The sequence below is a fragment of the Microcebus murinus genome, chromosome 18 (genome assembly GCF_040939455.1).
Source record: "Microcebus murinus isolate Inina chromosome 18, M.murinus_Inina_mat1.0, whole genome shotgun sequence".
Classification (NCBI taxonomy): Eukaryota; Metazoa; Chordata; class Mammalia; order Primates; family Cheirogaleidae; genus Microcebus; species Microcebus murinus.
Genome location: NC_134121.1, coordinates 23,522,991 through 23,550,670, shown reverse-complemented (window position 1 = coordinate 23,550,670; position 27,680 = coordinate 23,522,991). Strand labels below are relative to the sequence as shown.

At 32.9% G+C, this 27,680-nt stretch overlaps 1 protein-coding gene across 9 annotated transcripts in view; it reads right to left on the bottom strand.

The window, feature by feature from the left end:
• The window catches only part of NF1 (neurofibromin 1), a 308,719-nt gene that overhangs the window by 141,439 nt on the left and 139,600 nt on the right, over positions 1–27,680 (bottom strand). For 5 of the 9 annotated variants that reach the window (XM_075994332.1, XM_075994328.1, XM_020280938.2 and 2 more), the window contains 10 exons: positions 26,084–26,257; positions 25,509–25,631; positions 25,189–25,263; positions 23,757–23,786; positions 20,535–20,666; positions 12,951–13,085; positions 9,341–9,454; positions 3,494–3,573; positions 1,884–2,007; positions 18–179 (listed from right to left, as the gene is read on the bottom strand). In XM_075994332.1, coding sequence (XP_075850447.1) covers positions 18–179; positions 1,884–2,007; positions 3,494–3,573; positions 9,341–9,454; positions 12,951–13,085; positions 20,535–20,666; positions 23,757–23,786; positions 25,189–25,263; positions 25,509–25,631; positions 26,084–26,257 — 1,149 coding nt within the window. The remainder of the gene's footprint in view (positions 1–17; positions 180–1,883; positions 2,008–3,493; positions 3,574–9,340; positions 9,455–12,950; positions 13,086–20,534; positions 20,667–23,756; positions 23,787–25,188; positions 25,264–25,508; positions 25,632–26,083; positions 26,258–27,680) is intronic. The other 4 variants (XM_075994329.1, XM_020280940.2, XM_075994331.1 and 1 more) reach the window with 1 other exon arrangement.

Sequence of the window (27,680 nt, the reverse complement as noted above, 5' to 3'; positions counted from 1 at the left end):
CCAAAGCAGCTTCTTACCATGGAGGAATTTCCTTTTCCCTTCCGGATAGAGGCTCCAGGAGTACAGGTACGTAGTAACTCTTCATGATCCATGGACATCTGACTGGTATTTCCACCAGAAGGAACATCACATCCTACTCCATAAGGGAAGAGAAAGTGACAGGAACTTCTATCTGCCTGCTAGAAAAAGGAAAAAAATAAGCTCTACCAAAGCACTGACAACCAAGAGGAATAAACAATGTTAAGTTGTCTGTCTGTTGAAACTTGGAAAACCTCTCCTCTTAATCCTTACTTCCCACCTTGAGGAATGTTCATTAGAAACCCATTAGGATGAATAATGTTTGCTCAATGTCATTGAAACTCCTCTTAGTTTTCCACTCTCCAAATCAGAAATGGCAGATTCTAGAAATATATTTAAGGCTAACATGGACACAAGGAAAACAACAATACAAATCTAATGTATCAAAACTATAGTGCAATCTCAACAACAAAGATTTCCTCTCACAATATTTTATCCTGTGCCATGTCAGGATAATTTTAAGTTGACTCTTTTAAGTTCTTCTGGGCCAGTAATTAACATTAGTATTCACACCAAGTAGGTCACAAGAGTGACTTTGCCGATCAGAGCCCTACATTTTCGTTGCTGGATTACCAATGTTTATACTCTGGAGACTATATCCTAGACAAGGGCATGAAACTCTGAAGTCTAATCTCTTTCCCTATCTGTGGAATAATGCCAAATTTCACTATATTAGCACACTTAAGATAAGCCAGATGTGAACAAATCCATCTCACCATTAGTCCATTTCTAAACAGAGCTAATTTAACAAGCTGCACGGCACTGAAAAGCATATGAGTTTCACACATTTAAGATGTCTCACAGCTATGATTGTAAGACTGAATAAAAATTCATTAAGTGTTCCTAGAACTATGCAAGAGTAGAATTCTTAAACTGATTAATTATATTAACGTAAACTATTATGTTAAAACATATTTAAGGCTCTTCTCTATCCCTCACAACCTCATCATGTTTCAATAGCTCAGGATCAAAAAGTTTCACTCCACCCTAAGGAAGAAGTCTGTTGTATTTTCAAGAGGTGAAATTTTTTTTTTTTTTTTTTTTTTTTTTTTTTTGAGACAGAGTCTCACTTTGTTGCCCAGGCTAGAGTGAGTGCCGTGGCATCAGCCTAGCTCACAGCAACCTCAAACTCCTGGGCTCAAGCGATCCTTCTGTCTCAGCCTCCCAAGTAGCTGGGACTACAGGCATGTGCCACCATGCCCGGCTAATTTTTTCTATATATATTAGTTGGCCAATTAGTTTCTTTCTATTTATAGTAGAGACGGGGTCTCGCTCTTGCTCAGGCTGGTTTCGAACTCCTGACCTCGAGCAATCCGCCCGCCTCGGCCTCCCAGAGAGCTAGGATTACAGGCGTGAGCCACCGCGCCCGGCCAAGAGGTGAAATTTTTATGGGAGGAATATAAATAAACCTAGATTGAGGACTGCCAACCTATTCCCTTTAGCTTCTTAATAGATAACATTCTCTGAACTAGCCTAGCCATAAGAGACAAGTCTTATATATGAACTTGAGAGTAAAGAGAAAATATGCTCCACAACCTACTTTGGTTATATAGCAGCCCCTACTCCTTCTACGTTTGTCCCATAGAGACCTCCTTAATTTACCTACCATTTATCAATATTGTGGCTTTAAGGCCAAAGCCTCAGAATAATTTTTAAAATGTTGATTTGCCAGCCATTCTCCTCTGAACATATATGTCCCTTTGAGAACCTTGTAGGAGGAAGGAGCTGAAGTAGGACACTTCCTTAATCACTCCTCATTATCATTTCAAATGTTCTTCCATCTTTAAAGATGTAATTTTGCTTACCTTATTTTTAAGAAGAAATTTATTCCTGCAGATCAAAATTTCTCGCAACCACTTGAGAATTTCTGTGCTACTAAGCATTTGATGGCTAGTTAATTTCTTACAGATGTAAAAAAGCATTTGTGAGCTGCAGTAACAAAAAGTTCATTGTTACCAGCATCATCAATACATAATCTAATACAGATATATTCAGTACATAAGAAAGGCATTATCTCACAATGGATATAAGTTTGGTGAACCTTAATTTCCCATGCAGGGTTTGTTTTAATAGTTATCAAAACGTCAATAGCACCATAATCAAAGGAAGTAAGTCTATAGGTTATATTTAAAAAGCAAGTACTTATAAGCCCGTGTTTCATCAAACTCCCAATGTTTCATCCATGTATCCCATCTTTGCAGTCGACATAAAACCAAATGATAAACCACATACACAGTAGAGACTATATATAAACTTAGGGTTCTAGAGCATGAGTTCTGAAAACCACCACCCACAGGCCAAATCCAGCCCACTGTTTGCTATTATAAATAAAGTGTTAATGGACTGACCAAATCCAATCATTCACATATTGTCTATGGCTACTTTCACGCTCCCAAGGCAGAACTGAATAGTTATGACAGAAACTGTATGATCCGCAAAACCTAAAATATATATTATCTGGCCCTTACTCTACAGCTGCACTGTCCACCATGGTAGCCACTAGTCAGCCACATACAGCTACTGAGTACTTTAAATATGGCTTTTCCAAATTAACATATGCTATAAGCATAAAACACATACCAAATATTTAAGACTTTATAAAAAAATAAAAATATCTCAATAATTGTATATTAATTACATGCTATAATTATAATATTCTAAGATATGTATCTATATACTGGGTTAAATAAAATATATTAAAATTAATTTTACCTATTTATTTTTGCTTTGTAACGTGGTAACTAGAAAATCTTTAAATTATATATGTGGATCTCAGTGCTCTCCAATAAGCACTGCCCTAGAGTTTAAGATTTAACTCAGCTGCCAAGTGACTCAGCAAACCCATTTCTATAAGATAATGGTAAACTTGAGGTTTATACATCTATATTTTCCTCAATGTGGTGACTTTATGCTATTAAAAGGTAATAATTTATATAACCTAGGAAATAGACTAAAATTCTGTATGTATTTTTGCCTTCTAAGCAGATGTCCACTATTAATTCATTCATCAAAAGCAATAGTATTATGAAAAATTTATAAAAGATCTTAGTTTAAAAAAACTGAAAAAAAATGATTGTTATACAATTTTATCACTTTAGGCTTATAGCTATGAACATCTAGTTGTAACTACATACAAATCTGAAACAGAAGATAATACACCAAATGACAGTACTTATGGTTGCATGATAAAATATACCACTATATTTAAAATTTATTCTCTAAATTGCTCTAACATTGTTCTACAGTTAAAATAAGAAATATTCTAATAATTTCAAGTCAAATAAAATATAAAATCATAAAACTTCTGCAAGTATAAGTAAAATTTTACAATGAACTAAGTACTGTAGAGTTGATATTTAAATTTAAAAAATAAAATTTTAAAATTGAATTTAAAAATAAAAGTACATATACCTACCTAATCTCCCAAAATGTTTCTACAGGAGCATCAGGATTCCACAAATCAATGCTATCTAACTGATGAAGAACCAGCAGAGCCTGAATTTAAAAAGAAAAAGAAAGAGAGAAGACTCAGTCAAAATATTTTTGATAAATGCAACACTGGAGTACTTACGTTTAAAATGCTAAAAAAAAAAGTGAGCTATTTACTTTATAGCCTCAACTTACAGTAACAAGTCAAAAAGAAAAACTCTGGAGAACACAAATCTCTAGGGAGTAATATACGCAGAAGGAAATCACTTTATTTCCATCATTCTTACTCTAAAAATATGCACATATAAAGTAAAAGACTGAAGAATTCAGAACAATATATGACTGTAAAAACTGCTTTAAGAAACAAAATGGGCCAGGCATGGTGGCTCACGCCTGTAATCCTAGCACCTTGGGAGGCTGAGGCGGGAGAACAGTTTGAGTTCAGGAGTTCAAGACCAGCCTGAGCAAGAGCGAGACCCTGTCTCTACCAAAAATAGAAAGAAATTAATTGGCCAACTAAAAATATAGAGAAAAAATTAGCCAGGCATGGTGGCACATGTCTGTAGTCCCAGCTACTTCAGGAGCCTAAGGCAGTAGGATCGCTTGAGCCCAGGAGTTTGAGGTTGCTGTGAGCTAGGCTGACACCATGGCACTCTAGCCCAGGCAACAGAGTGAGACTGTCTCAAAAAAAAAAAAAAAAAAAAAGAAAGAAAAGAAAAGAAACAAAATGATTTCCATGCATATTAAAGAATTCTATGAAACAAAAAGTGAATCCCCAAGGAAAGCTAATCAAAAACACACACAGCAAAAGTTAAAGTGGAAATCATCTCGTTTGCCACAAACTCTTTTGTAACAGAAAAGATAAATTATTTTTCAAAGAGCAAGGAAGTGAAACAGACTTGGTATTTTATGGCAGACTATTCATCTGAAAGTAATTCAATTGACCATAGAACTAAAGTTAGAACTTGGCTCAGAGAACATTAACAGGAATTAAATAATTTATTTAAAACATACAACATATAAATTACTATTTATAAAACTATCAAAGGTATAAAAAGTAGACTGGGCACAGTGGCTCACACCTGTAACTCCAGTGCTCTGGGAAACCTTGGCAGAATTGCCTGAGGCCAAGAGTTAGAGGCCAGCCTGGGCAACATAGCAAGACGCCGTATCTCTACAAAAAATTTAAAAATTAGCCAGTGTGGTGGCACAAACCTGTAGTACTAGTTACTCAGGAGGACCATTTGAGCCTAAGAGTTCTAGATTACAGTGGGCTATGATTGCACCACTGCACTCCCGCTAGGCAACAGAGCAACATCCTATCACACACACAAAAAAGGTATAAAAAAGTAAAATATAGACTCTCCTTTCAAAATGATTCCACCTTAACTCTAATTCCACAATGCTTCCCCAAACCCTAACAAACACTGTTGAGCTCCGCACATTTCTTTCAGTCCTTGGTCAACATATTGATGATTTCTTTACTCTCTAACTTTAAAGCCTTTTATTAAAACTCCAAGAAAACACTATTTGGAACAAACAATGAAAACTATTTCTTCTTTTAAAACCAAATCAAATACATGAACTGCAAATCGCTGTACTGATAACCTGCTTCACACTGGGGAAAGATATGTAAATGTTTAACCTTGGATCACTTTATCAGTCCAAAATTTATAAACTATATAAAGACCAGACCTATATTATTTCAAACACTCTTATTGTAATTACTTTCAAATATTTAGTGAAAACTGCAATTTATTGTGAGAATCTTCAAAAGTTATATAATTTAAAACTCTTCATATCAAGAATAAACAATACAAATTAAACTTCAGTTTTGTCACTACTGTGCAAAAATTTGGTACAATTTCTGGCACTTCAGTTTTTTCAAGTGACAAATTCTCTCTGTTTTTGTCAAGCTTTTTTCTTAAATATTGAAAGAAAATGTGTTAGCATTTTCCCATCTTAATATGATTTTCTTTCCATGTTCCCTTTCTTTTTAAATTTTCCATACATATGTGTGTGTGTGTGTGTGTGTACACACACACACACACACACATACACATATATATACTTTTTTTTTTTCTTTGGAGACAGGGTCTTCCTTTGTTGCTTGGGCTAAAGTGCATTACAGTGGCCCCATCATAGTTCATGGTAGCCTCAAACTCCTGAGCTCAAGAGATCCTCCTGGCTCAGTCTCTCCAGTACATGAGAGTATAGGCACGTGCCACCACACTCAGTTAATTTTTGCATTTTTTGTAGAAAAGGGATCTCACTATGTTGCTCAGGCTGGTCTCAAACTCCTGGCCGTGATTCTCCCATCTTGGCCTTCCAAAGTGCTAGGATTACAGGAGTCAGTAAGCCACCACACCCCCAGCCTTTCCATAAGTATTTTAACGAAGCTGTAAACACAATACTCACTTGACATTTCATAAATATTTTTCCATATTGCTGTGTGAGCTACACAGGTTTTAATAAATGTTTAACAGCTCATGTAGAAATGCCATTCTCTTGTTATTGAATATTAACCCATTCTCTCACTAGTGAATAAAGTTCTCTTAATATTTTCCTATTGTAAATAAGAGTAATAAGCATCTATATGTGTAGCTTTTCCCTTTTGAATTGTATTCATAAGATTAGAAAATCACAGAAATTGAATTATTGGGACAAAAAATTGAAATATTTGTATAGTGCCAAATACTATCAAACAGCCTTCTAAAAAGAATACAAGAAATATACTAATTTATAGGGTCAACTGCAATATAAATAAAGATAAGCAATGATTTTACATAATGAGTCCTGAAACATTTTTATAAACATTTTTACTGAAGCATACAGTATGTACAGTAAGATAAAGCAAATCTTTAGATTATAGATCAGCGAATTTTCACTAAGTATGTACCCCCACTACTACCCATATCAACATTACCAACACCCAGAAGCTTTTTACACTAATCCACTCCTGGTCATTAGCCTTTCACAAAGGTAGCTATTCTTTTGCCTTCCACCACCATAGACAAGTTTTGCCTCTTTTTGAACTTTATATGTAAGAAATCATACAGGGTGTTCTCTTTGTTTTTAACTATTTTCACTCAATGTTATACTGTGAGATTCATCCATGTTTTGCATTTAGCAGTGGCTCATTCTTTTTCTTATTATATAGCATTCAACTGAATGAATATAACCAAAATTATCTATTCTACTTATGATACATTTGGATTGTTTCCAGTTTTAAAGGGCTATTACAAATTACATATTAATATTTTTATGTATGTCTTTTGGTAAATGTAGACATGCATTTCTGTTGGATATATACCTAGGACTGGAATTGCTACGTTTAGCTTAAGTTGATATTGCAAAACAATTTTTAATGGTGGTTATACTAATTTACATTCTAATAGCAGAGTATGAACGAAAACATAGTATAGTCATTTGACATTGCATAAATCTTGTTGTTTATTTCTAGCCTAACCCCACTGTGGTCACAAGAAAATATTCTGAATGATTTCAATCCTTTGGAAACTGTAGGCTCTTGCTTACTGCTCAGGATATAGTAAATGTTCCATGTGTACTTCAAAATGCTGAGTGTGATGCTCTATGTATGTCAAGTAAGTCAAATTTGATAATCATGTTGCTTAAATCTTCTATTCTTTACCTTTTTTTCTTGTTTGTTCTATCAGATTTTGAGGAAAGTGTGCTTAAGTATCCCACCATAACTGGATTACATAGCTTCTTTTACTTTATATATTTGTATATATTTTGAAGCTTTATATATTTTTGCTTTATACATTTTGAAGCTTTGTTATTAGCTTCATACACGGTTTTATTTTCTGGATGGGTTGGATTTCTTTGTAATGATAATATGTCCCTCTTCATTTCTAGTAATATATCTTGCTTTACAAGATATTCTACATATTACACCAGCCTTCCTGGGTTAGTGTTTGTGGGGTATATTTTTCTATCTTTGTACTGTCTATCTTCCAGGGTCCTTATATTTAAGCTATACCTCTTATAAAGACCACACAGTAAGATTTTTGCATTCCTAGTTATTTACCTAATAGAAATGAAAGCATATGTTCACATATAGATTTGTATTTAAATGATCCTAGAAGATTCATCAGTAATAGCCCCAAACTGGAAACAATACAAATGTCCATCAACAGGTAAATGGATAAACAAATTATGCTATATTCATACAATGGAACACTATACAGCATAAGAAGGCATGAACTTCAACAAAAGGAAATGAACTACTAACATGCAACAACATAGATGAATATCACAATAATTATGCTGAGTTAAAGACAGACAAAAAGAGTACATACTTTATGATTCCATTTATATAAAATGCAAACTAATCTATAGTAACAGAAAGCAGATCAGTGTTTGCAAAAGAGGAAAGCAGGCAGGCAAGGGGTAAGAACGGTAGGGAGGGAGGTAAGGAGGCAGGTACTACAAAGGAGTACAAGGTAACTTTTGGCAGTAATGGATATGTTCACCTAAGCGCCCATCAACAAGTGTATAAACTGTGGGAATACTTATCAACAATAAAAAAGGAGCTAACACATGCAACAACATGGACGAATCACAAAAACTTGCTGAGTGAAAGAAGACAGATAAAAAAGAATACATTCTATAAGATTCAACATATGAATTTCTAGACTGGCAAAACTAACCTAGAGAAATAGAAATCAGACCAGTGGTTCTCTGGGACAGGGGGTGGGGCTATTAACTGTAAAAGGACACAGGGGATCTTACTGCAGTGATTAAAAATACTATAAATTTTATATGATTTTATTTTATATAAATTATACCTCAATTAAACTCACTTAAATTAAAACCATATTCTCTATTATGTAATCAATATAAAAATAATTTTTTAAAAAGTCAACTGCATTCACATCCATCAGGATGGCTATAATCAAAACCATAGACAATAACAAGTGTGAGCAAGGATGCAAAGATACTAGAACCCTCATACATTGGTAATGGGAATATAAAGTGTTGCAGTTGCTTTGGAAAAGAGTTTGGCAGTTCCTCAAAAGGTCAAAAGAGTTACCATATGATCCAGCAATTCCACTCTTAGATATATACCTAAGAGATATGTCCACATAAAAACTTTTACACAAATGTGCACAGCAGTATTCATAATAGCCAAAAAGTGGAACGACTTCAAATGTCCATCTACTGATGAATAAACAAAATCAATATCCATACAATGGAATATTTGGTAGCAAAAAGGAATGAAATACTGATTCATGCCATATCACCAGGGAACCCTGAAAACATTAAGTCAAAGTAGCCAGACATAAAAGGTTACATATTGTATAATTCTATGTATATGAAATGTCTAAAATAAGAAGATCTATAGAAACAGAAAAAACAGTTTAGTGGTTGCTGGGGGATAGGGGAATGGGGAGTGATGAGGTTGTATTTTAGGGTGACAAAAATGTTCTGGAATTAGATAATGGTGATATTTGCACAACTGTGTGAATATACTAAAAACCACTGCCATGTACACTTTAAACTGGTGTACTTTATGGTATGTGAATTACGTCTCAATTTAAAAATCAACACATATTAAAAAATTCAAAAAAGTCAACTGCAATTAGAAAATTTTGAATTATTTCATTAAGCATAAGAATTTGTACAGTGTGATATAAAGCAAGTAAACTTCTTCTTTCTCAATGGAGTTTTATAAAACAATCTATAAACACATACCATGTCCAGAAAGGATATCTACCTGCTACTCATAGAAATCATATACCAAAGGAACATCAAGAATGTACAAAGTTACAACTTTTCTTCAAAAGCGTAGAATTCATTTTCCTCTTACCTCCATTGCTTCCTGAGCAATCTCTGGCATGTGTGACTGAGGGACTAGTTGGACCAGCCCTGTAATTAATTCCGCTGTACTGCCTTGGGTTTCAGGCCCCTGTTTTCTTGGATTCTGCAAAGAAAAAAAACCAAACTCCAATTAAAGAAAAAATCAACTTACAGGAATTAGAGGGAGAAGGAATAGAGAGTGACTGTTATATGGTACAAGGTTTCTTTAGGAGTGATAAAAATGTTCTAGAATTAGATAGTGGTGATGTTTGCAGAACCTTGTAAACATACCAAAAACCACTGAAGTGTACACTTTTATATGGTGAATTTTATGGTATGTGGACTATATCTCATTAAAAATAACAGAACTTTTAAAAAAATCAAAACTACCTTTGTTAGGGATTCTCTTAATCCACATCTATATTTGTTCATCAATGTGAATAATGTCCAGGAAAAATCCTAACTAAGAGAAAACAAAAACTACATATTAAACTTTTCCATTAAGATATCATATCAATAAGATAAGGGGTCAATAGTACACTGGCTAACTAATATACATCTGGTTTGGAACTTTGGTTTTCTGCTTATAAATGCTTGCAATCAAAGGCAAAGAACACACATGTTGGATTAGGACTATATGATTATTCTCTATAGCCCACTTGTACAGTACAAAGGTCCTGCCCAAATCTACATAGCTGGTGTCAAAAGAAGGGCTAGAATCCATACCTCCACATATCTACACTGCAGTCCTTTTCATTGTAGAAAAACATAGTGTACTAAGCAAAGAAAATTAACACTGCAAATAAATACGTGTTTAGAGACTAAAAAGCTTCCCATAATTTATTATAGAAGCATTTACACTTGATATATTTACATGAAGCCAATGCAATTTGCATCCATATTTTATTTTGTAACTACAGATTCTTCCCCATTATCATAACTAAGGTAAGCCATCATCCCAGTATATCTGTAATTGAAAACTGTTAGCTTACTTTCTGATATTTAAATTCATTAATAACTCAATATTTAATGAATACCAAAGACAAAAAAAATGAAAAAAAAGATGTGTTTCCCATCCTCCAGGAACATGTGGTCTCAGAGAGAAAAGATCAATCTCTAATCAATCAATAAAACAATCAGACCAGCAGGTACAGTGGTGTACACCTGTAGTCCCAGCTACCCAGGAGGTTGAGGTGGGAGGATCACTTGAACCCAGGAGACCAGCCTGAGCAACACAGCAAGAGCCCATCTCAAAAAAAAAAAAAGAAAAGAAAAGAAATCTGACTGATAAATATGAAATTGTAAATCAGATAGGAGTTATAAAGGTACATGTTGCTATGAAAGCCTATAACAGGGAAATGTGGCCTAGTCAGAAAGGCTTCCTTAGGGCAGTGATAATAGTTTAGAGAAGGCAAAGAAAAATACAATGCTAGATGTGGAAGAAGTGGTAAGTAGAAGAAAGACTGCATGACCTTGTAGATCTTCTTGAAGTTTGGTTTTTACAGCAAGAGCAATTTCAAACAAAGGTTTTAAGTTGGACAAAGGGTGAGGTAAGATTTACTTTTTTTAAAGAGATTGCCATAATTTCAGTGCACAGAAATGATTATGGGGATGTAAGAAATGACACAAGGTGAGAAATTAGAAGTCTTGAAAAACTGAGAGCAATATAAATTAAGACAAAGATGGTAGAGATGGAAGACAATAAAATTACATTATTTTAATAATACAATGATTGAGACAGCCTATTTACTAAGACTCAGAATGGTAACTTTAAAGTGAAAAAGTTATTAACCACTAGATGGCAGCAAAGAAAATAATTTCCATTTTAATAGATCCTTGGAAAATAGCAAGTTTAGCTTAAACTCTTTTTCAAACAATATATTTAACATAAAAGACATCAGTTACTTTGGTGCCTTCTATGGACCTGAATTAAAGCCATGTAAACAGGGTAATGCTATTATTGTGACTTGCATGATGAAATAATGCCACAAAAATTAACTTGTGGTATGTAACAAACGAAGAGAAAGAGCATTTCGTGACTTTTAGAGTCTCATTGACAGATTTGATGGAATTTTTCCATGCCAAAGATCTAACTATTTATTCCATTAGACTCCTGAATTTCAATGGGCTTTTCAAAGAGCTTCAAATACCACAGGCTTTCTTTTGAGGTCACTGATTTGAAAATTCTTTCTCTCTCTGTTTTTTCTTCTTCCACAAAAACTACTCAACATATATACATTTTTTAAAATTCAGGGGGTTCACAGAATTCTTGAAACCATGAACATCTATAGTTATGAACCCCTACATTATAGTAATTTGAAAAATATACCATCAAAATTGAAAGCACTTTTTAGCACTTTAAAAGCCTGTTACTGAACAGTAAGAAATCTTGCTTGGTGCTGCTCTCCCGGGACTAGAGAAACTCAACAAAGGTTAAACATGTTATCCTATAAACTTCACAATACAGAACTATTACATTTGGGGCATTAATAACATTAATGTTAACTGTATCTTACAAATAGTAACAATAGCTAAACATTTACTTAGTGTTTATTATGTACTAGACATTGTTCCTAAAGGCATTATACGTACTATTTCAGTGTTCTTAACAAATCTATCTCAGAGCCCTGCTTTTAATTATGTCATATAATTATCAATCATTTGCATCATTTATATTAGTTCCTAATTACTGTAATTTATGACAATAAATTTCATACCAGTAATTTATGACAATAAATGAGTACTAACCCTACTCACTTTTACCTCCTTCTCTTTCCAGTACAGTATTTCCAGGCTGAGTCAATGACAACAGAAAGCTGATAACAGGAAGGGTATAGACAAGCTAAACTATTTGGCAATAACAACTGGAGATTCAAAAAACCAACAGTGTAGATGTAGAAAGCACTGTGATTTATTGTTGCTTCATTCTCTCCACCCTCATCCCAGGATTATGCCTGAATAACATATAACCTGGTAACAGAGAGAGGACAGAAGATCTCACCAAAGTATGCTAATTTAATGAAAAAGGAAATTAAGAATAAAGGTTAAGAAATCTGATCTAAGGCCGGTGCGGTGGCTCACGCCTGTAATCCTAGCACTCTGAGAGGCCGAAGAGGGAGGATTGCTCGAGGTCAGGAGTTCAAAACCAGCCTGATCAAGAGCGAGACCCCATCTCTACTATAAATAGAAAGAAATTAATTGGCCAACTAATATATATATATATATATATATATATATATATATATATATATATATATATATAAATTAGCTGGGCATGGTGGCGCATGCCCGTAGTTCCAGCTACTCGGGAGGCTGAGGCAGAAGGATTACTTGGGCCCAGGAGATTGAGGTTGCTGTGAGCTAGGCTGACGCCACAGCACTCACTCTAGCCTGGGCAACAAAGCCAGACTCTGTCTCAAAAAAAAAAAAAAAAAATAGAAATCTGATCTAATTATATTAGTATTCTCTATAAGTTAGTTTCCTTAGGAATATCTTAGGTTTTAGGTACAATCAGAAAGGATCAGTAACAATTAACAATTATCCTCATGGTCTTGGCATTTCATTTAAACCAAACTTAACTTACTGCCATAATTTTGAGGTATTTCATAGAAAATACTTACACAAAGCAAGAGCTTTGGATCTGCATGAATTAGTTTCACCATGGACAAAAGAAGATACTTATAGCTTCTTGTCTCCAAATCTGTAGGTTTTTCTTTAAATTTAAGGCTTGTTACTTTTTCTTTAAATGTAAGACTCTAAAAACAAAAACAGAAACATCACCTCTTAAGAATTAGACATTCAAAATAATAGCTATTCAACTTTTTAAAATTATTTTTAAAAAGATCTGAAAAAATAAACATATATATTTTATACCACCAAACATGTATTAATAGAAACAATAGTAAGCAGAAGGTTTATATTATTAAGCTTAAGAAATAGGCCAGTTCTCCTTTACAGGGAGAACTTGCCTCTGCTCTGTGTAGACTTTCTAACTTTCTATGGTTTCTGAACAAATCTTGCTTTCACTTTAACAAAAGAAAGAAAGAAAAGAAAGAAAGAAAAAATGAAAATTGTTTTTGCACCATTTATATTATTCTTGATCAGTCTAATAAAATTTCATGAAAATGTGTTAAAATACTAAAGACTTAAGATCAGGTTGTAAAAAATCTATGTAAAAAATAATTTAATAAAATATGAAAATGTAAGGAAAAAATATTTGGTCTATCCAAATAAATACATTGGTCAACTCATTAAACACTTATTTCCCAGACATACATACAAATATTTCATAGACTCAACATTATCAATAAGATGTACCATTAAAGGAATGAAAAACCACTGTCCATTGTAAAATACCATATAAAGTAAGACACACCCCCAATTTCAGACAAAAGTAAAAATAAGTGCTTCTTAGAATAGATGAAATATATTACATAATCTCTGTATTTAATAATCTCTTACTTAATATTTGATTTTTCTTTTGGTGTCATTCCATCTTCAAGTTACAGAATGCATGCATTTTGCCTAAAGAATATTCATAAAACACAGAACTCTTTCAGAAAGACTAAATCATGAAAAATGTGTTTCAATTACAGAGCTACTATAATGAACTAAAATAATTATGGATGTAATTCAACCAAAAATCTAACAATTATATTCTTAATGTAGTATCACCTTTCTCTATATTCTTATAAAATTTCCTTTTTCCCTTTAAAATATGTTTTTGACATGGATGCATTTATATGGGTATATATGCAAATACAGATAGAAGACTATGTAGCATCTATGTACACATAATAAAAATGTCCAAGCAAACAGTTGTCTTTCACAGTTAAAAATTGGAGATGCATATCTACAATACACATCAACTATTATCAATGTTTAAGAGTGGGGAATGCATTTGATATCACTGTCAAAAATACTAAAGGTTCTTGGTCCTCAGAGGGGAAAAATAGCTATTTAATGTATACGTTTATGTTCAAGAATGTCATAACAAAAGAGAAATAGCAAAACTTACAAATATTGCTTTTATAATGCAAATATTTTACCAAATGTATTTAATAAATTCTGGTTAGTGTTGTTCTCATTAAACTCTATTTTTTTCTCATTTTGAGGTGTTTCACCTTAGATCAAGGTGAAACTTTCATTGAACAAATTTTCTACTATGATGTAACTAATTGTAACAAACTGTTCTTTCCTGATACAGTCATTGCACAGGAACATAGGATCAGAGAATGATTAGCCAGATATAAGAATTATCTTTTATTTAGTAATCATTTCCAAAAAAGTAAATAGAGTCATAAGCCACAAATAATGACATTTCAGTCAATGATAGACCACATATAATGATGGTGGTCCCATAAGATTATAACGGAGCTGCAAAATTCCTATTGCCTAGTGATGTCATAGCCACTGTAACGTCCTAGCACAATGAGCTACTCACGTATTTGTGGTGATGCTGGTGTAAATAAACCTACTATGCTGTCAGTCATATAAAAGTACAGCACATACAATTACACCCAGTATATAATACTTGATAATGATAAAAAACCAACTTACTGGCTTACATATTCACCATACCATACTCTTTACTATTATTCTAGAGTGTACTCCTACTTATAAAAAAAGTTAACTATAAAAAAGCCTCAGACAGGTTCTTCCAGAGGTATTCCAGAAGATGACATTGTTTCATGGGAAATGACAGCTCCATGGGTGTTATTGCCCCTGAAGACCTTCCGGTGGGACAAGATACGAAGCGGAAGACAGTGATACTGATGATCCTGACCCTGTGTTGGCCTAAGCTAATGTGTGTGTGTCTTAGTTTTGAATAAATGTTTAAAAAGTAAAAACACAAAAAACAAAACAAATCAAAAAACCCACAAATTTTAAAAATAGAGCTCAAGCAATACTCCCACCTTAGCCTCCCAAGTAGCTGGGACTACAGGTTTGCACCACCATGCTCAGTTAATTTTTAAATATTTTTGGAAAGATGAAGTCTCCCTATCTTGCCCAGGCTGGTCTTGAGCTCCTGGCCTCAAACGATCCTTCCACATCAGCCTCCCAAACTGTGGGATTACAGGCGTGAGCCACCACATCTAGCCAAGAAAGATATTTTTGTACAGCTGTGCAGTATGTAATAAACTAAGTGTTTTTACAAATCAAAAAGTTTAAAAAAGTTAATAAAGTAAAAAAGCTACAGTAAGCTACGGTTATTAAAGAAAATTTTTTATAAGTATAGTGCATTCTAAGTATACAACATTTCTAAAGTCTACAGTAGTGCGCAGTAATGTCCTAGGCCTTCATATTCACTCACCACTTACCCACTGACTCACCCAGAGCAACTTGCAGTCTTGCAAGCTCCATTTATGATAAGTGTCCTAGGCAGGTGCACCATTTTTTATCTTTTATACAGTGGGTTTTTTTAACTGTCCCTTTCTCTGGAGAATGTTATGCAGTATTTTTACTGCACCTTTTCTATGTTAGATACACAAATACCATTGTGTTACAATGCCTACAGTATTCAGTACAGTAACATGCTGTACATGTTTTGTAGCACAGGAGCAATAGGCTACACCATATAGCCTAGGTGTGTAGCAGGCTACACCATCTAGGTTTGTATAAGTACACTCTGTGATGTTCACATGATAATGAAATCACCTAGGGATGCATTTCTTAGAATGTATCCCTGTCTTTACGCAACGCATAATTGCATTAGTTTAATTACATCATCTCTTAATCTAAGGTATCAGCATATAAATTTTGTTCCAGCACTGGCTGCCAAATATGAAATGTAAGATCAGAGAAATTCCAATAAATTTACTTAACTCAAACACCTTTTAATTTCATGACCATTAGTGGGTTGGTTATATATAGTCAGGAACAACTTGCCAAAGAAGAAATGTATTTCTTAATTAGAATTGTAAGAAAAAAAATTATTCATTGATTTATTAATTGATCTTCCATATTACAGATATTAGTAGGAATCCAAACTGGTATGTGTGATCTAGCCTAAGTAGATAGGTAGTCATGCCTGGGAAGAAATTCATGAACCAGAGTCTTCAGGTATCTATGAAGGTCTCAAACCACATGTTAATTTAATTAGGAACATATGACCAAATTATAGGTGTGTAAGAAGCATTTGATGAACCAGGATCTCCTTTAAGATGAAAAATGTTTAGAAATTATATATATTTGTGAAAATTCCTAAACCTATTATTGACACACTTGAATTTTATGAAAGCAGATCTTAGTTTTAAAATAGTAAATGATTAGTACTAAGACAAACATTTCAAATTTTAGAAATACTACAAAAGTACAAAGCAGCAGCTATGGTTCAACATTCATATGAAAAAGGCCAAGGAGTTTAACTAACTAAAAGCTCAATATAAAACAATAACACAATCTCAGACTGTATTAATACAAACATGGTATCCATATACAGTCAGTTAATAGTTTTTATCAATTATTATACATCTGGAACACTAAAAGCAATATGTCATTTTAACTTCAAAAAATGTTAAGTGGGTCATTCCAGAAGAAAAGCAAACTGGACAGAGGAGGGTTTTGAAACCAGGCAAATAAAATATTCATTCCTTCATTCAACAAATATGTACTAAATGTCCAATACATGCCAGACGCTGTTCTAGGAATCAGGGATTCAGTGTTGAACAAGTCAGACAAAGCCCCTGCTTTCATCAAGCTAACATGCCAGCAAGGGAAGATAATTAAAGAATTTGACAGACACTGGACTGAATGTCAAGAAACCTCAAAACTAATTCTAATTGACCATTCACTAACCATGTGACTATTTCTAATTCACTTAACATTATTTGGGCCTCAGTTTCCTTGGCTGTAAGAACAAAACAAACAAACCAAACACACACACTTTTAAAGAAAGCTGAAATAATACAATCTCTTCCAATGCTAAAATTATATAAAAAGAACCCTAAGGAGTACAAGATAACTTTATTCAAATATCTGCAGGGCTACCGTGTGGAAGAAGCAGAAGTGACCTATAAAGCTCCAAAAGAAAGAGGATCGATGATGTCTGGAAGTCACAGGGACATGATTCTATCTTTGTTAAAGAGAAAATTTTAAAATAATCAGTTCTTTCTGTCTCCAAAATACAAAGTGGTTGTAAGCTTTGAAATACAGATGTTATTTTATATTTTTACAGACTAAACTCCTTGATTGCTACTTCTGTAGCAAGCTAAAGGCTCAAGTTTATCAGAGTCCCAAATCATTTGAGGCAATACAAATGAGGGACAACCAACTGAACATATCAGTAGTTCTCAACTGGGGCAATGTGGTACACACCAGGGAACATCTGGAAACATCTGGAGACTTTTTTGGTTTTCACAACTGGATATGGGTGGAGGGACTATTGGCATCCAGTGGGTAGAGGCCAGAGATGCTGCTAAACATCCCACAATGCATAGGACAGCCCCCTACAAAAAAAGTTATCCAGTCCAAAATGTCAACAGTGCCAAGGCTGAGAAACCCTAATGTAATATATTATCTCTAAATCATTTATTATATATATTCGCCTGTGTGTCCAGACTTTATGGCCACCTATAATGAGTTCATCATTAGGCATTTTCAAGCAAAAAGCTGTAAGACTTCTGCTTGGAATCTCTGTAAAGGAAAAAATGCTATGCCTGTTTAGTTCGTCAAGCTTCCCTGGCATTAGTACTGTGTTAGGCATATTTGCTATTGGACTGTTAACTTGCCAAGTTAATAAGGGGGGAGATTTATCCTAACATTTTCTTATTCTAAAAAATCATTTCATGTTAAATTTGCTGATTATTTTCTCTGATGAAAATATCAGCCAAAAAGCTGTCCTTTACCCATTATGTACAAATACATACATACAAGATTTCATATACATATATAAATATATAAACACCTTAAGAATGACTTTGAAAATTAAATGTATAGTGATACTTTCAGTGACTAATTAGAAATAAAAACTAAATTCTTATGACAGGAGTCCTTGGGGCAAAACAGGGGATCCTCTATTATTACGGCTTTTATGTAGTATAATACATAGCTCTTAGAATCAGCTAATAAGTAGGGCTAAGAAGTAAAGTAACTTCTAAATGTAGAAAATATCTTCAGACTACCAATTAAATTTTGTCTCTGTTCAAAAGAATAATTTTGATTCATTTTCTTTCAGTCCACATGCATAGACAATTATAAACAGCTGGTAAACTGGATACTGATGTTAAATGGGAAGTGAATACTAATCTTCCACCAATTCCTATTGCTGTAGGCCATTAATGTTCTATCAGAAAAGGTAGTGAACTTAAAACAAAAAGTCTAATGAAGTTCTAACTTCCCAGAAGATATATCATTCTAGAATGAATAAATAGGTTGAGATAATTTTTAAATAATTTATTACTAGTAATTTTCTAAAATTTGTTTAAATGATATCTAGTTAAATAATATTTAAATAACTATTATTTATGTTTACCTCTGACATTTTTTTTAACTTTTTAAGAAATTAAGTACTTGGCATTATAAAAAGTCAACTAAAAAATAACTTTGCATTTTAAAGTGTATTTAATAAAATATCATTGCCAGAACCTTTTAGACACAATTTTTTAGGCCAAATAATCCCAAATATATGATATAGAAAGTTTCTCTTGAACATCTGAAACAGTAGTCCCCAACCTTTTTGGTACTAGGGACTAGTTTCATGGAAGACAATTTTTCCACAGGGTGGGGCAAAGACATTATATGTAATCTAAACACTTATACCCCTATAATATGCTTAAATAAAAAATTTAAAAAAAATTTCCACAGGAGATGTAGGGGTAAGTGGAGCTCAGGCGGTGATGCAAGCAATGGAAAGCAGCTGCAGCAACTGTAAATACAGATGATGCTTCGACAGCTCACCCACCGCTCACCTCCTACTGTGTGGCACAGTTCCTAAGTTTCATGGGAGACAATTTTTCCATGGACTGGGGATGAGGGTTGTGGGAGGAAGTGGGGGTGGAGTAGAGCTCAGGCAGTGATGTGTGGTCAGGTTCCCAACAGGCCACAGACGGGCTACAGCCCAGGGGTTGGGGGTTGGGGACCACAGATCTAAAACAATCTTTGGAAACAATTACTGACAACTGGATAAGCATGAACCACAACTGTATAAAACCAAAATATTTTATTGACTAAGGGAACTTGGAAAAAGGGAAGCATGCCAGGGAGGAAGCTGTTTAAATTATCTCCTAAGTGTGAAATGACAATAATAATAGGTAAAACCAATAGGTGATATACTATATCTTCATTTGAAATGACAAGATGTGACTACAGTGGTAACTATACACAGAAAAGTCAAAGAAACCAAGGACTTTTCTGAGGTAGTTACAATGCGTCATACTTACAGCCACAGAAGCCCACTGCCATGCAAAACACTGACTGGTTGGCATCTGATCATGTGAGTGACAGCAGCCAATAAGAACAGAAAATAAGAAGCAGAAGACAAAGCACCACCAATCAATGTCAAGAGTTGCCATGTATAATACTCTTGCTATACATAAATACCAAAAATGACTTACACCATCTGATAATTATATGTTTAAGTTGATTCCATATGAGTTTTTAAATTCCACATAAAGAGTAATAACCTATTAGAATAACTACTTTGAAAACAATCTTCTTTTATTAAGTTTAAACACAGTCGAACTTTAGTATTTCAAAGTGCCTACCCCTATCATTTTTAAACACTCAAAGTATACTTGCTAAAATATGAAATTCTTTTGTTTTAAATAAAAATTCTAAATTTTATTCCTAATTTCCTGTGTGTAATATTCAGTATCCAATGAGCTAAAATGTGCATTACCAGAAACATTCATTCACTCTAACTCAGGAGCCAGCTTCCCTTAGTTAGAAGTTAACTAGTTAGAAGCTAATCAAAATATATTTAGTTATAAGTTGAAGGAAAAAGAAACTTTAAAAAGAGAAAAAAAGACATTCATAAAGACTTTATCAGCATTTTGTGAGAAAGTTTCTCTAAGAAAAATAAGTTCAACTCACTAAAACAGTAGAAAACAAACATTATTCAACAATATTGCAATATACAGCATACTATAACATTTATAGGAAAGGAAGGATCCATTCAAATTCTCTAATCAAAGCAGCAGGAATGGGATAAAGACTAAAAATGCAATAGAAAGAAGGTGAGATTCAAAGTTCATGAGTTATCTTACCGGTGCCATTCGTATTGCTGGATGCGCTCCACAGCCTTGCACTGCTTTATGCAGTGTTTCACCAAACATATTTCGAAGTTCAACTGAGTGACAATACACTGCATCAATCTTAGGCCACCAATCCAACGCAGACTGAAGAAAAACAAAGATCATAAAGAAGAAAAAGTACAAAGCTATATGAGTTGCATGCTCTGGTTATCATCACAGTTTTGTTTTATTGTTTTGTTACAAACTTTCTAAGACCATGCAAACACACATCATGATTCCTAAAGTCTTCAAATGGTGTCTAATTCAAACACTAACCCATACATATTAATGTATTTTAAAATATACTAATGAGCATGAGACAAACTGTCCACTTCAGAAGCATGTGCATATGAGACTGTCTTTTTTTTACTGATAAGCTAGTGAATTTGAAAAACGAAGTCTTCAGAGAGTTAATTTTGTAGCCAATCTTTTTCTTTTTTAAAGTTTAATGTTTTACACATTTCTGAAACACATGCATATATGGTATATATTTCCCCAGATAAGAATGCTATTATCAAAGCTTTAAAAGAGATTAGTGGTTCAATACAATATTGAAAGAATATGTGGGAAACATTACTTATATGCTTACAAACAACAATGAAATTACAACACAAAATTAGTAAATGAGATATTAGTAAGTAAATCAATAATCTTAAATTAATTTGCAATGATGGCACAATACATAGGAGACTAACAATCACCATAAACAAAGACGAACTAATCTTAGCTAAATATTTTTTAATTATTTTATATAAATATTTTTCTATTTCAGTTTAGCCTATTTAGCTTTGATGTCTAGTTTTTAGTGTCTATTTTATTTGAAAGTGTCTTTTACTTTAAAATGAATGAATCGACATATTACAAAAAGTGACAATTATGAAAATCACTGAATCTATAAAGTTTGTCTATTAATAAAATATAAATGGATGAATTTTCACTACATATGTAGAGTATGCACGATAGAACAACTTAAAATATAGGTTTCCAATTTATAATATTGTTATAGAAAACATCTGGAAGAACGATGATATATTCAAATAGTAGATGAGGGATTTAATAGCTACACATTCCATTCTCAGATTCCTTCTTATTCAAAACTAAGCTAATTAAAGTCTCAACATTTAATTTCTTCATTCATGGTTCTCAGGATATTTTGAGTAACATCAAGTTATATTTATCTTAACCAAAACTGTGGATTACAAACTTTATTTATTGGATAGTAAAATATAAAAACAATTGATGATACACAATTTGAATACTGAATTCCACTCCGGAAGGGATCCCAAAGCGGCAAGGAAAGAAATACTATTTTTTTTTGGACAATATAGGTATTCATGCTTTTCCCTCAACTCTTTATTTAAGATAGTTACTATAAATGATCAATTTTTAGTTTGATTATATAATGGATTCCACAAACTTTGAGCAATTAGATCATCTGACCTGCCCAAAGCAACAAATGCAAACTTGATTTCCTTATATTTACTAAATTATACAGCTTGTATTCATCAGGTTAAAGTAACAAAAAGCTAAATAATCACAAAGTGCACTGAGTGAAGGGTCCTCCTCACCCTATAGACCCTATAAAATCTTGTCAGAAACTGAGAAAGAAAAATGCATCCCATAAAATATTCTATCCAAATTACTGTGTCATTTCTGATAGCTCTTGAAACTACCGTGGTACCAGGTATAACCTATAAATTAACTATTAGGCTTCAGATTTAGTGATTTTTATAACTTCCATTTTTCATAACATATTAATTCATTCATTTTAAAGTCAAAGATACATTTTCAAAGAAGTACTAAAAATAGACATCTTGTAGTTAGTAAAAAAATTTAGTATTTTGAGCAGTTACCAAGTATGTCCTTTCTGAAAACCAGTCAATTAGAGTATATTTATTCTTTTTTTCCTTGAAAATACTAAGTTTATTGCCAAGCAGCAATACTTATATGAGCAAATTATGTGGCAATTCCTCAAGAGATTAAATAATTTTCAAATGCCTTGGAAATAATTTTTTCAACTACAACCTCTCAGGAGAAAGAGTTCATTTCATTCTTAGTATGTAAGCTATGTATAAGTAAATTATAATAAATTGCCATAGAGAAAAACCAGAAATAAAATACCATACCAGCCACAGCATGTGCCAGTGATGGCTAAGATAACTGGTTCATATGTGTCTATTACTTTTTTGATTTCCCAATTATATACCTAATTTGACCTAATTAAATCTACAAAGATTAAGTATATAACATAGCTCTTATTAAGTATAATTCAACTAATGGCACATTGTAATAAAAAAGGTAACAGTATAAGTATCATTTTAGAAACTGCTAAAAACTTTCATTATAATAAATTCAAATAGTGGATATAATTTAAGAATTCCTGAGAAAAAACAGTAGAATATTTTAAACGCAGTACTTATTAACTGAGTATGGTATGTTTCACAAAAGTAAAATAAAACTCCAAACATCATTACTACTTCTACATAAACCTTCAAAAACACATCAGTAAAACTCTTCTATTATTTGAGAATATGATAATTTTTTTAAATATGTGAACTCAGGCTAAAGAACCCTGGAAGAGGAGACCTCATGAGGTTCACTGAACCAAGAATCATTTAAAAAGGAATCTTACACTACAAATGAATTTAAGATCAGGAGTCCAAATATCTTAGAAAAATTTCATGTGATTTCAAGACATAAAATATTTCCATAACAAGTATCTTCAGTGAGATTCTGTAATAGTCAATCTCATAAATCTGCATATTTACTTTATAAATAGTCCTTTTCAGTCAGAAAATACTTCAGATTCATTATTTATTAACCTCAAACCAAAGAGATAAAAAAACCCAAACAAGAAACACTTCACCAAGCAATATATAATGATAAAGTATATTATCAAAGGCATAACTTTAAAAGATGCTTTGAACTAATATTTATATTCCTTTTCAAGCTATTTCACTGAAAGGTTACTGATACTTAATACTTAAAAATCAGTCAATATAGTTTTTTCTTTATAAAAACCGATTTTCATATTGACTTGACCTCTGCAACAGACAAACTCCATCCTTCAGACATGCAGTACTCATTAGAGAATAAGAGGATGCACAACCACTTTCACCAGGTACACTGAAGCATGCATGAAGTACCAACTCCAGGCATGCTTGAAACCCAGAAAGGAGCAGCTCAGCCACTTACAGCAGTGCCAAGTCCATGCTTGAAAGTGCTCTATATATTCAATTGTAGACAAAAATATTTCACAATTAAAGTAACTAGCCACAAAGTATCAAAAAATATATACTTTGGTTTATTAAATACAAATTTTAAGCATTTATGAAAAACTACCCAATCTAATAAATGGAATATTTTTACAATTATAAGCCAAAGGCGAAACAAGTAATAATATTTTATTTCTGAATTACACATAAACCTAAGGGAGAAAAAAAATCATTTTTTTTAAGATGGCCTTGAAAGTAAACCTTGAAAGTACAATGTCCTGGCTTATTATGTTGGCAAAAGCACAGTAATTTTTTTAAAAAATTTTAATACAAACATAATAAATATCCTGCAATGTATTAATACAAGGCAGTCCTGCACAATAAAGAACTGTCCTCCAAAAATCCTACTAACAACCTGTTGAGAAAAACAAAATGTTTCACTGAATAGCTTTACCAATAGTTATTTTTCACCTGCAGAAAAAGATAAAAGAAAATATGGGCAGCATTTTTTATTTCAATACATCCAAAGCAAATCAGGGTGGGGGGTTATTTTCAACTCACCAGAGATGGTCTTAAATAGAAATTGATTAAAAACAAGACAATATACTAAGTTATCAATGATTAACAGTCCTTTTATGGGAGGAAAACAGGAAAAAGTTATCCAATTTACATATAATTGTAAATATCTATCAATGGATAAACATGGAACTATAGAAAATAACACCCGAGATCCTTCAAAAAATGATAGTTGTTAATTAGAAGAACAGAATTTTAAAAATCCACAGTCCAAATCTGGTAAGGTTTTGCTATCTTTCCATTTAAGGTACCCACATCAGAGCTGAATGTTTTGCAAGTACCTTTTAATGAGTTAACTTATTCTGTCTGATAAGCTTTTGTATCTTGTGAATACCTCTTTTTAAGTGTGTTAATATTTCATTTTGTTTTAGGAGGACTAAAAAGTACAAACATGGTTTCATTACTCTGTCAGTGTGCCACGCTGGACTACAACTACTATTACTTTTAACTTATATGGCATGGTGACAAGTTAATGTATCAAATGCTATGAAACGGCTAAGAATATTCAAATAATATATAAAGGGCTTTAAGGTGAAAATATTAAATTTTCAGTGGCATTATTCTCAAAGGTGTCTGATCTAAATGAAAGTTCTAGGCTTAATCTGTCTAAAGGATCTTATTTAACTCCATCTTCCTCAGTAAGGTCCCTCAAGATTGAATATGAAAAATACAAATGTGTATCAATTACTAGATATAACCACCTAGGAGAAATCTTCCAATAACATATATCTAAGCTCAGAATCTTTTTGAAAATTGAGCATCTTTCTTAAAAAGAAAAAAAATACACAAAGAAACAAAAAAAAATTTAGTAATTTAGCAATACCTTTTGGACTTACATTGGTGATGATTCGATGGAGTGAATTTACCAGCACATAGTGAAATGTAGAAGGTGAATTCTGAGCCAGGCAGATCTACAGAGCAAGGAAAAAAAACAACAGACTATTTCTATGAGAAAAATATTCACTTAACACAAATGAAGACAAAAAGAACAGCAAAGCTTTTAAAATACAGGATTTTTAAGGTCTTGAAATTAACATCAATATATAATATTAAGAAATACTGATAAAAGTGAACCTATTCATCTATCTAGTCTTTTCACATTTATAAAGGATAACGGCATCAGTAAACATAGTTGGATAAAAATCAATGCTCTCACCTTAAAGTGTTGGTTGTTGTGAGGGCTTATACGAAAGCAAGAAACAAGGCAGTCAATCATTAGATCCACATCTGCAGGCTGACTACCTCTTGAGAATGGTTTACTTGGATTAAAAAGTAAGTTCTATAAAATCCCAATAGAAAACAAAAGCTTTAATTAGCCATGTAGCACTTCTTTACTAATATGTAATAACATCAACACATTACCTACCTAGATGGCAGTAACACTCAGTTGCCAGAAAGGCACAAAGCACTAATATTGTGGTTCATCAGTCTGACATAATTCTTCCTATACTACACATGATTCCTTTCAGGCCCTAATTTCCATATTATTTTAAACCCTCTGTATATTTATGCTAATTTAAGAAAAGTGGTTAATTCTGTGTTTTCTTCATATTCTCAGTCCATTTAGGCTGATGAACACAGTAATAAGAAAAGCAGATCCTATGAACTTACTATCTATCAAAAAAGACTCAAAACCTAGTATTAGTAATGATCTTTGACATAATATACTAGAACATTATTTTTCTTTTAATGTTTTTAAAGTTAATAGTAGAGAAATAATAAGCATATTACCTTAAGATCAACCACCATGGACTGAACTAGCAGGAAAATGACAGAGTTATCTTCCCAATTGATGTAAGTACTTGCTTTACACAGTTTGACACAAGCAATCGCAGCACTTTCTGTCAGCTGCCTGCTTCCTCCATGGCCAGCAAGTGCTTTTCGTAGACTGTCCAGAAACAACTTCTAGAGAATTGAAATATAGCAATTGGATAACATACGAAGCTTCTTCTATTTCAGATTTATCTAATATAATAGCAAATTAACAGCCTCTAAAACTCATACTATAAAGAATAAATAATATATACTTGTGGTTTTCAATTTCATAATTTAAGTAGTTGTCACCATTTAAATGTTTCTCAAATCTAAAAACCAGAATCTGTTCTCCATTTGCTTTAGTAAATTATTAAAGGAATATAAGAAGCAGTCCTTCCTAACAAGATAGCTGACTTCTCAACTTTGAATTCAGTTCATCATATCCTCTTTTTGATATTATCTTTAAAGTCTAAATATTATATTGTCTTGGCGATGGTCTATGTCAAACTATTCCATCCTTTTCTAACACTCCAGGCTTTATTCAACCTTCAGCCTTCTAAATAAAGATATACTCAAGCCTGTTCTGTTGCTCTAAATCCTATTTCTCAAAAAAAATTGCCTATTCTTGTAATCTCAACCCCCCTTTACAGCTCACTAACAAATTTCTTCCCTTGGTTTTTCTACTAAATGAAAATCTCACATCTCCACCTACATGTATTCTCAAATGTAACATGTCAAAAGCTAACTCAACTCACCCCAAACCAGCACAGTACACATTCTTCTCAAGTATACATGGAACATTCTCTAAAAACTATATGTGAGGCCACAAAACAAGTCTTAATGCATTTAAAGAAATCAAAATTATACAAAGTATCCTTTCTGGTTGTAACAGAATGAAATGTAAAACCAACTGCAGATGGAAACCCGGAAAATTCACAAATATGTGAAAATTAAACAACACAATATTAAATAACCAATAGATCAAAGAAAAAAATCACAAAGGAAATTAGAAAATATTTTAACATAAATGAAAATACCAAAACTTATGGAATGCAACAAAAGCAGCAGGAAGAGGAAAATTTGTAGCTATAAAAACATTAAAAAATACGAAAGTTCTCTATTTGAGCTTTCCCGAGTAAAAGAAAAAAGTAATAAAAATGAAAGTTCTCAAATCAATAACCTAACTGCACACACCAAAGAACTAAAAAGAAGGGCAAACTAAACCCAAAGCTAGCAGAAGGAAGGAAATAATAAAGATTAGAGCAAAGATAAAGAATAGAAAAACAACACAGAAAAATCAACAAAATTAGAAAGTGATTCTTTGAAAACATCAATAAAATTGACAAAACTTTTTTTTTTTGAGACAGAGTCTCACTCCGTTGCCCAGGCTAGAGTGCTGAGGTGTCAGCCCAGCTCACAGCAACCTCAGACCCCTGGGCTCAAGCAGTCCTTCTGCCTCAGCCTCCAGAGTAGCTGGGACTACAGGCATGCACCACCATGCCCAGCTAATTTTTTCTATATATTTTTAGTTGTCTAGCTAATTTCTTTCTATTTTTAGTAGAGATGAGGTCTC